This window comes from Salminus brasiliensis, chromosome 5 (genome assembly GCF_030463535.1).
Source record: "Salminus brasiliensis chromosome 5, fSalBra1.hap2, whole genome shotgun sequence".
Lineage (NCBI taxonomy): Eukaryota > Metazoa > Chordata > Actinopteri > Characiformes > Bryconidae > Salminus > Salminus brasiliensis.
Window position 1 is genome coordinate 13,792,766 of NC_132882.1, and position 10,943 is coordinate 13,803,708.

General features: G+C 39.9%; 1 protein-coding gene across 1 annotated transcript; it reads right to left on the bottom strand.

Moving 5' to 3' along the window:
* Positions 1-1,445: 1,445 nt before the first annotated feature.
* Positions 1,446-7,913, bottom strand: ndrg1b (N-myc downstream regulated 1b). Its single transcript, XM_072678747.1, has 14 exons — positions 7,774-7,913; positions 6,749-6,854; positions 6,538-6,658; positions 5,927-5,989; positions 5,730-5,790; positions 5,227-5,313; positions 4,792-4,848; positions 4,355-4,458; positions 3,878-3,940; positions 3,744-3,795; positions 3,591-3,638; positions 3,345-3,380; positions 3,196-3,247; positions 1,446-2,328 (listed from the first exon to the last, which is right to left on the bottom strand). The coding sequence occupies exons 1-14, from the start codon at positions 7,822-7,824 to the stop codon at positions 2,108-2,110; spliced, it is 1,122 nt and encodes a 373-aa protein (XP_072534848.1). The 5' UTR covers positions 7,825-7,913; the 3' UTR covers positions 1,446-2,107.
* Between the last annotated feature and the right edge of the window lie 3,030 nt (positions 7,914-10,943).

Here is a 10,943-nt window from a genome sequence, read left to right on the forward strand (position 1 = left end):
TAAAGACGTGTTGAAATTTTATTTATAAGGACTATAAAAAACCCATCAACTCCATAAATCCTTGTTTTTTTTTTTCTTATTTATCACATACAGTTATGGCCAGATGTTTACATACACTCATTATGGACATGGACGTCATGGCAATATTGTGCTTTTAGTAAATATACATACACATGCATTCAGCTACCTCAAGTTACACCCATTGCTGACACAGATGTGCAAAGGTGTGTGCACACAGTTTGTTTAGTCCCTGTAGAGAGGCGCTGCCATTAGAATAGCACCGTTCCTAAGACCAGGCCAGCCCAGCAAGTTCATTTTGGGATGAGTTGGGAGTTGGGGATAAAGTGGGGTGGGGTGAGGATCATCCACCATCCTGACGTCACTAATGCAGTCTTGTCACAGAATGTAATCACCTTCCAAGTCTATGGCCTCTTAACTTCCTGATCATGATTGACTACAGCTGAGAGCTTCTCTGTGCCAATGTAAAAAGGGTTTGTTTGCCATCACTCACTGGATTGACCAACACACAGTACAATGGCAAAGTCCAAGGAGCTCAGCGCAGATCTGAGAAGGGTGATCATAGATTTACACAACTCTTTCTCAAGGTCTGAAAGAAGACTCAAACTCAGGTTCACCCTCAGATGAAGGGACATTGATTCGGATGGTCAGAAAAGACACAAGAAACAAGTCACAGTCCTGCCATGAACTGGAAGCTGCTGGGGAGATTTTTGAGGTTTTGGCCACAATGACCATTGGTATGTTAGAAGGAGTAAGTATGTTTGTGAGGTGTTCATCCCCAGCAGCGTTGTGCAAAGCATGGTAGTGGCAACATTGTGCTCTCAGGCTGTTTTGCTGCCGGTGGAACTGGTGCTCAAAGTGGATGGAATAAGGAAGAAGGACTACATCATAATTCTTCAGCATAACCTCAAACAATCAGGTAGATGTTTGAAGATTGTATGCAAGTGGATGTCTCAGCAGGACAGTGACCCCAAACACACACCAAAGTTGGTTGTGGGATAAATAAAGCAGGCTAACATTAAGTTTTTTAAAATACTACAAGAATTTCGCCAGACGCTTGTTGGTGGCTACCAAAAGCATCTGGTCAATACTTGTGCAACTGTATGTGTGTGTGTGTGTGTGTGTGTGTGTGTGTGTGTGTGTGTGTGTGTGCGCGTATATATAAATATCATGACGATGGTGAGTATCATGATATGAATATCATGAGTGGTTGGTGTGACGCAACGGATAACACCAGTACCACTGAGGTACTACACCATGTGGGAGACTGGGGTTTGACGCCCGGTCTGGGTGACTATCCTGTGCTAAACCTTGGGCAAGACTCCTAACACTACATTCGCCCACCTCTGTAATACGAGCTACCTTGTAAGTCGCTCTGGATAAGAGCATCAGCTAAATGCCATAAATGTAAAATGACAAGAGAGCACTTTTTTTGTTTGTTTGTTTCAGAGCTTTAATTTCTGTTGCAACTGGTACAAATGCTGGATGCAGTTATCCTGTCCATTCATGGGAAGCTTTTGTAAATTAGATGTCCTTACCCTGACTCTGCAATGTACAGTAGAAAGTCGCAGGTAAGGTAAAATAGTGTAATGCATAAATCTAACATTAGATTCTTCACTAAAACATAATGCAAACTGCTGTACTGTATAAAAATCCCATTAGCTTCACTTTAGCTGTAATAAGTCTCCTTATAGGGTTATATGAAGTACACATCTTTCAATATACATCTTTCAATATACATATCAACACACATCAAACATACATCCATCATACAACCATACATCAAAGTGCTTTCAGTTTGTCATATGACACATGAGAAGAGAATATTAGTATTTTCATATGTAATACATACAAATTACAATACACTCATGATACAAAAGCTATTCTGCATGTCTAAACCTGCTCTCATTCCACTGACAAACTGCATATGTCACTTGATTTGAGGCATTAAATATTTGAATTAGAGTGGAATTGAGCATGAGAGCAGTCAGGTAAGATGTGGTAAGTAGCTTGTTATCCTCAGCTCAAACAGTGACCTGTGTAAATAACAGCACAGGCAGGAGGTGGGATGTGTAATGTAGGTTTTTTTTTAGCAGGACACCTCAGCGGACTTGATCATTGCTGGCAGGCCTGGCTCAACACAGCTGTTGGAGGCACTCTCCATTGAAACATCAGTGTGAGACCGTCCACGCTGCTCCTCAATGGTGTGAGTGCGGCTGCGTGTGCGGTTCCGGCTGGCCTCCAGAGATGAAACGCTGTTTCCAGAGGTGGTGCGAGAACGAGACAGGCGAGTCATGCCTGCAGAAGACACTGAAACAGACAAAGAAAAAGGCATAGACAGAAGGTGAGGTAACACTGTATGCAAACACTTTAAACTACAGGCCTATCATTCAGCTCTTAATCTTACAACTTACTGTCAAGACGTCTCGTAATAGAGTACGGGCTAAGTAACTTACTTAAAACTAACAGTAACTACAATGAACAAACATGTAAGCTTTGTGTTTATGAGAGTGGGGAACTAAGCTGTATGCCAAATAAAAAACAAGGCCCAATACCTACACTATATGGACAAAAGTACTGGGACACCTGCTCATTTGATTGTTTCTTTTCTTAAATGAAGGGTACTAGAAAAAGGTTTATGCTGCTTTTAATTGTCTCTGCTGTGAGGATTTCACTGCATTCAGTGACAAGACTGTTGAATATGGAGGTCACCACCTCACCTCATCCTCAACACAGATCACTGCTAGATGCCTTTAATACCCCTCTGGCACACTTAGCATTGTGCCAATAGGTTCATGTTTATCTGCTCCAGAGAGTCTCCTATTTTATTGGCAGTACTTCTCTACAGGGACTGAACAAGCTATGTGTGGATTTTTTACATCTGTGTCAGCAATGGGTGTCACTTCATTTAGCGGAATACGTTCATTAGAAGGGGTGACATATAGTGTGCAATGAGTTCAAGTTAAAGTTAAAGTTGGCTTTCTAACCCCTCAAGCCGACATTTCACATTGGACATGTGCAGCTTCTCCAGAGTACCCTACTCTATTGGCAATGATTTTCTACAGAGACCATACATACTGTGTGTGCATTCAAACACCTTTGTCAGTAATAGGTGCACCTTAAAGTAGCTGAATAACAATTCTGTCCTGTGTATTCATGTTTATAGTGTTCACTTACTGTAACCCAGGCCCTGGATAAAGTACTTCAAAGCCTCTGCCAGCTTAGCAGGCTATAAAATAAAAAAGACACATTAAGTAAAGTAAATATGCACAGGATCAGTTATGTAAATTGCAATTAAAGCATGCTTTTAATAGATGAATACACACCTGATCCACCTGGGGAAGACCACCACAGTCAGCCATCTACATAAGGAACAATAACCATGATATGTTACACAATAGGCTCATGAACACATACTAATGGAATGATAAGCCAACACTACACATCATTTTGGGCATTTACAATACATGCAAATACATTAGAAACCAATACAATGCTCAATATTCATTTTAAATGATCATTAGGCAAACAACAGCAAGTACAGCAAGGTCTGAGATGTGAAGGTCACTAACCTTGAGAAAGGTGGTCTTTGTTGGATTCATTCTTGAGTTGCAGTCAACCTGTAAAAGAGAAATGACAGTACAACATCATCACCACCATTCACACACACATTCACATATATTAAATCATGTGTTTTCTGATGATTATGGATAACCAAAACGTACCACTGCATCAACTGCAGGAGAGCTATCTCCCACCACCAGGAGAGCTGGACACCTAGAGCAACATAACTAAGCATAAGTGACTGAGGGATGAAAGAAAAATGTACATGGAATGAAGGTCTGACTACAGCACTTACTTTAAGGTCTTCACGTTGACATTAACGGTTGGGGCAGGTCTCTCAATGTCCAGATTCCGTCGGCTACGAAAGACAACAGAACCGGTAAGGTTGGAGTCTGCTCTGAAACTTCCTCCCAGCTTACCTGTTCTGATATATTCTGTATCGCCGCTGTCCAATGAAAAACATGTATCTCCATTTTCGGTTTGAACCCTAAAGCTGCTCTGTACACTGTATAAATAATTCTGGATGAATAGACCAATAGAAACGCTCTAAATCACTTGGAATAAATTGTTTTTTCATGTACAACTTACATACAATCACTTCCATTCAAAGCTAAGAAAAATTTTGCCTTCTTCTGTAAAGTCACCATTTTGGAGATACATGTTTTTCATTGGACAGAAAGGATATCGAAGATCCAGTAGTAGAGACATAGTAGAGACATATAGTCAAAATATACTGTGGAAAGCAAATAAATGAATTACACTTCAGTGATACCTGTTATAGGACTTGACAAACTGCTGGAGGTTGGTCTGGTTAATGCTGGTTGTAATGTGATGGCGGAAGGTTGCAATGAGGTCATGGTTGTGGTGAATCTCCTCCTGTCACAATGTCATAATGCATTTAATCATAATGTAATTAATTATAATGCATTTAACAAATAATGAATCAATCTAAGCAACCATTTGTTACAAAACTAAGTAATCAAACCATTTTCTAAATGAACATCATTATGGTTTATTAGATGTTGCCTCTCTTTCTAAATACACAGTAGGCCTGTAAAGAGCATTATTAACAAGACACTGCTTATCTTTTACATATGCATCTGATTCTTCAGTTAAGTTTCTAAGGTAATCAACAAAACACCTACTTCCAATTATTGAAAAAGTCAAACATTTATAAATAATGATGTATTAACTAATGTTTTTGTTTACCTGTCCAAACAGGTGGGAGATGACAATATCGGGGGCAGCATGGGCCCAGCCAGAAATCTGTGGAAAAAGTCATTTAGTCTTTAGTAAGTGGAGTACAGTACAAGTAGCTTTGATCAAATGTGTTTATTAAAAGAGGGTTAAGGCTGAACTCCATTTCTAATCCCCTAAGAATGAAAATCTAGGATTAAATCTATGTGTCACCTTAAGCCTAGCAACAAAGTTGCCTGCATACTGTGGATAAGTAGCACTTTGAGACCTGTTTTCACAAACTGATAGTTCAGTAGGTTCAAACGTGCATCCGCCCATTTAAACCATCTAATTCTAATGTAAGTACAGCTTGAAAATAAATTACAGCTGCCCTTCTTCTGAGAATAGTACTCGTCTGAGGTCTGATATAAAAAGCTACTACATATAGAGTACATAAAGCTGTGGCACCTTGTGTGCTGCCCAGTCCATCCAGCCCTCTGCCTGAGCATTGATGTTAATCAGGACAAGACCCTCAACCAGATCAGGGTGGTTTAGCTGGAAAAGATATATGCAAGAGTCCAAGGCAGGTAAACCCACAGCAGGCAATCAATGCCGAATCATCATGTTGAAAAAGCAATTATGAGTACCTTCATGAAATTTACAATCTAGGCTACTTACAAAATATATATTCACACACACACACATATGTATAATATTAAATTATGTATTTAATTATATATATTTCAATAATTGAACAATTCTAATGTGTCAGTAAGAGTAGACATTTGTCCCTAGGAGAACATTCCATTGGATTAATAGCCAGCTTGCCAATTATACTGAATAGGATTACGCTGCCAGTATCAAGTGTCAACATACTGCTACATAGCAAGAATTTAACTGAGCCATAATCCTGGTTTAATCACGGCGGAGCTCTGAAATGGCCAACAAAGATGGACAGAATTGCAACTCACAGCAAACCGTGCCAGGATGTAGGCTCCAGCCCCAATGGCCAGTCCAACAACACTCGCAATACTGTGAAAAGAAAGAGTACATTTTAATGAAGAGTACATGAGTTTAATGAAAGAAGAAAAACTTCAAAACACTTTAAATACAAGAGGCGGTGTTTCAGATTATTAGAAGGATCACATGTCATGTCTGGGTCACTTACTTAAAATGCTTGAGCACAATAGGAAGGGTCTCTGAGAGCTGATCCATTGAAGGGTAAGTGAATCTATAAAGAGAGAATTACAGTGGTTTATTTATAATCCTGAGTGTGGGAGAATCATCACAACTGGCTTATCTGCTAGGAGCAGACTCTGATGCAGTGTGAACTACAGCTAGAAATAGAGAGCATGTGGATACCAGGAAGGGCAGAGATGATGAAAGTCCAGCTATAGCTCACTAGACATGTCAACAGTCTAGATCTCCAGATGTTGGTTCAGCTCTGAAAATGTAAAGTCTGCTTCTATATTCTTCTGACTGGCTGCTTTAGCACAGCAGATGCTATAGATCTGCCCAGGAACAGATGGCAGATCAGACACTGGTGCCTTGCTGAGCTCCAACCCTGGCACCATGACACCATGACCTACATTCTATCTGCCTGCCAGGGAGTGGTGAAGATTAGTGAGATATGTTGTGGTTTTACGGCACGAAGATGCCCATGGAGTAAACATAAAGTCTGTGGAAAAGCTAAGAGGTATGACTTTGGTCTGGCTTTAGATTAGTTCTAATATTAGAATATCTTCCATTCCTTAAAATGCCTTATTGCCTCACACTCACCCAGTGGGAAGAGTGCTGGCACCTTCTTGCTGCCCAGGCGCGTTGACGTGGCACACAGCAAAGTGGCGTGTGATTTCTTGCATGTCCTCATGGCTGAAGAAACTGTCAAAGCAGGTCTTATCTGAAGAAACCAATAGACTGTCATCAGCAAAACTCAACAACTCATCTAATAACACATGAAAAGATTCTTTTTGAAAGCGAACATTCTTACGGTTCAGTCCAATGTCATGATAAGTAAGAATGACGGGTCGGTTCTCCCTGGGAACACCTGTCAAGATGCAGTGTACTGTGCCAAATGGGGTTTCCACATTATCCTCCTGCAGGAGCAAAACTAGGGTTAAAGGTTTAAGTCACATGCTTTTAAGCCACATATAAATACACTGATATTAGCCTAAAATTCAAAGATGACGGACATTTTTTAAGAGGTACAGAATCATTACATTATCCGTTCTCACATCTCCTTTAGAAAAAGGTGGGTGTTAAGAATCATCTATTGCTAGGAGCTTTAGAGACCCAGATGTGGTTCCTCTACAGCATAACTCAGAAGATCCCATTTAGTCGTAAAAACTTTGGTTCTTCGTTATCTCAGGATTTGCAGAACCAGACCTCTGTCTTAAATGATGTCATTATTTCTAGCAAATCACACTTCTGGCTAAGGTTTAACTGGGATGTTTGCAAATAAGCATGTGCCAGAAGAAGGCACAGCCAAGTAAAATCATTCATTAACTAAGGGTTTTTGCAGAACACAAAGCTTCTGGATAGACAATGTAGCATTCTCCTTCACTTTCACCTTCACAGTATGGCAGTGAAGTTAGGGAAGCACTGGGAAACAACCATGAATGAGACGTATGTTCATATTTTATTTATTATCACACAACATCTGTCCCAGCAGTCAGTAAAAGAGCTCACTGTGGATAATGTAGGGCTGCATTTCACAGACAGTTCCTCTCTTATTCACACAACAGCTGGGAGACTCTCCCTCCATCAAACACACAATCATACAGATCCACATATCCTGATAGTTGTCACACATCTCACACGAGAGTGGCATGACTCGAAAATGCTCTACAACAAGTGATACACTATAACCTACTGCCACAGCATGCCAGTCCACACCGTCCACAACATTGCTACAAACTCAGCATGACAAATCCAGCAAACCACCTCATATCACAACCAACAGATTGTCTAAACGGACAAATAAATAAACAGTGAAAGATGAACAGGAACACTCACAGTGACTTCAGCCTCAAAGACAGAGTCATACTCAGAGTCCTCCAGAACCATGCTTGCTCTTCGTAGGTGAAGCTATGTATGCGTTAGAGTATAGATGCTGTTCTGCTGCTCTCCAGGCTCTAAATCCTAATGGACAAACATGCACTGAGCTGGATTTTATATCCCTCTGTTTACAGTGAACTGTAAGCCTCCTGCTCCCAGCATACCTTGCAAGTTGGCCAGAGAAGGTAGCCTAATTCTCGAGGAGAAATCTCCAAATTGGATCAGTCTGTCAAAACAACCTGGGCATCCTGCAATAGGGCATGTCTACGTTTTTGTTTTGCCAGTACAAGAGATATTGGCATATTTAAAAATATTGAGATATTGTCAGAATGAGGAACTAAGGAGCTCTAGATATGCATATTTTCCATCGTGTGCAAACCTTATATCTCCAAAATGGCAACTTTACAAATGAAGAAAAAAAACCTTCTTAACTCTAAATGGAAGTCAATGCAAAAAGACTTTATTACATGTCATTAGGGAACATTTTTATCTGTCCATTAATCATTAAATCTTATCACAATGTAAAGAACAACAAATTCACATTAGGTCAGAAAGTGAAAAATGGCAAAAATGAAGGAACACAGTATTTTACGGGACAGTGACAATATGTAACATGGGAATTCTAAATGCTAAACAGCTACTAGCCTTAAGGCAAATGTGTTCTTCCCAGTAGACACGAAAGGGAATATATAAATATCAAAATAGTACCCAAGGTACAATGGATGTCTATGTAAACATGAGAGGTTCGGTAAGATCCCATCTTCACTACTGACACTCTGAAACCTAGGTAGTGTTGTCTTAATTCAAATGAACACAACTTCATCTTCCTTCATCTCCCTTATGGCCTGTTCATTCTAGCAGTGACCAGCAGTAAACCTTGCTTAGCTGAGGCAGGACAAGGTCTACAGTACTGTATGTGCTGCATCTATTCAAGCAGGTCATGGCAGATGGTGTGGTCCTCTTATCCGAACGTCATCACTGTTCAGACTGCTTTCCAAGACAGCATTGAAAACTACAGGCCTGTAATTTGTAGTGAGGGTCCATGTAAAACAGCAAGCGGTTCAACCACTTCAGTGTGCTGACCGATCTTTATTTTGTACATTTACTGCCTTCTTTTCCTGTATTGTTTATTTCACACTACATATAGTTTATTACACCGAGAATATGCCAGACTGACTCAATCACATTTCCAGGAAGTGCAAATTGAAGGCATCTGCGTTTAACTGTGGAGTAACTTCATTACATCCACCACATTGCATGTGACTGAGATTAAATATTCTTCAATGCATTGCAGCGGCAGGCTACAAATATGCTATACTGTGTAAAATATATTATTGAAGAGGGTTAATTACATACAACATGTTGACCCCATAAGACCTAGAAAAAGAGTCTAATTTGTAAACAAACTCAACCTATTTGCCCTAAAAATAAATTGGATTCTATCATAGTGTCACTGTATATTATCTATCTATCTATCTATCTATCTATCTATCTATCTATCGATCAATCGATCGATTTAGAGGGTGAGAGGGTAATAAAACAGAGAGTAGAGAGGGTGGTAAAACAGTTCCCTATCAGGATTTACCTGCTCCCCTGATGGATGTATATAAGGTGTCTCTGGAAGCCTAAACAGACCTGTGTGTGAATCAAGATCTTCAAACTAAATTTGACTGTAGAATCAGAGTGATCTTAACAGAGTATTATGACCTGTAATAGAGTCTCATGACCTCACTGAGGTGACTTTGGCAGTCGACTCGGTTTATTGAGGTTTGATGACAACACAAATGAGATTTCCCTCAGTCTCCATGACCAGAACTTTGATAATGAGCTTCTCATGTACCCGCTGGCTTCATTCCCAGCCGATGTATCAGGGCTAGTAATACTGTGCCATCAGACGTACATCTTATTTACCCAGTAAGAATGAGAGATCAATAAAGCTCTCTGACAAATGTACAGAGATCAGCCATTAAGATTCTTATGCTTGCATATTTTCCCTATTTTTAACACATCATCTTCAATAACTGACTGTTCACTTGCTGCCAAATATATCCCACTGTAGGTGAAGATAGTAATTTTGTTCACTTCACCTGTCAGTGGTATTAATGTTATGGCTGTTTGGTGTATGAAGTAAGCTCTCACATCATCTCTTACAGATTGGTAGAAAATGGGACAAGTCATTCAGAAAACATTTGAATATTCTGTGAAAATGTGGTACATACAAATATGGACAATGTCCCTGACACACTTCCACTCACTGTCTTATTAATAAGCTGTAAATTGGTATGTTTGCACATGAATACCGTAAGGTGTGAGTGCACAGGGTACTCCAGGAGGGCAATAGCATGTATGTGAATACACAAGAGCCTGGGCGAGCCATGTAGTCCTGCTCAGTAGAGAGTCTGCTGCTGTGTGCTCGCCATGACTGCTGCCCAGCCATCTCTACTTAAAATGTACCTTGTGATATGTAATGTCTAACTGCCCTGTGAAGCTGAATTAATGTGTATTTCAGATCCACTGATTTTGACACATTTCTGAGCTCACTATCTTTATTTACTATATCATTATTAAGAAAAGTGCCTTAACGTTGACCTTAACAGGCCATTCAAGGAAAAATGTGATTGATGACCTGGCTGGCTGACCACATATCCGGTCAATGACCCAGGCCCATCTGCTTTGTGACATATGCCACCGTCTGCTGTATTTAGGTGATGACCTGCAGTTGTCAGCCCTAACCCAGACAGTGGATTTAACCCGTAAAGCCTGATGGCAAAAATAGGACACTTACCTCACACACCATACATTCACTATGTGACACTAAACACGTATAACCAACAACCTGAGCCTGAATTATATAGTGTTTGGTAACATATCAGCATTTTAATTAAATAATTAAAATATTTAATTCACCAAATGCTATAAACTTATGAACTCTCAATATTAGCTACAATTGCATCCAGTATCTTATTGGCCTGTTTTACAACACATTTGTCCCTCTAGATGGCGCAGCATAGCAAATCTTCACCCTCTTTCACTCATCTTCTGGTTTCTGATTCTCGTCTCTCGTTCTTTCTTCTTCTTTCTGAAGAATTAAAATAATGCAAAAGATAATAAAAAAAAACATTATTAAA

Coding starts and splice junctions, on each gene's coding strand:
- ndrg1b (XM_072678747.1), bottom strand. CDS start 7,824: ATGGTTCTGGAGGACTCTGAGTATGACTCTGTCTTTGAGGCTGAAGTC. Junction 3,941..4,354: donor TTTGTCAAGTCCTATAACAG/GTATCACTGAAG, acceptor TGTCTTTCGTAG/CCGACGGAATCTGGACATTG. Junction 3,248..3,344: donor GTCTTCCCCAGGTGGATCAG/GTGTGTATTCAT, acceptor TTTATTTTATAG/CCTGCTAAGCTGGCAGAGGC.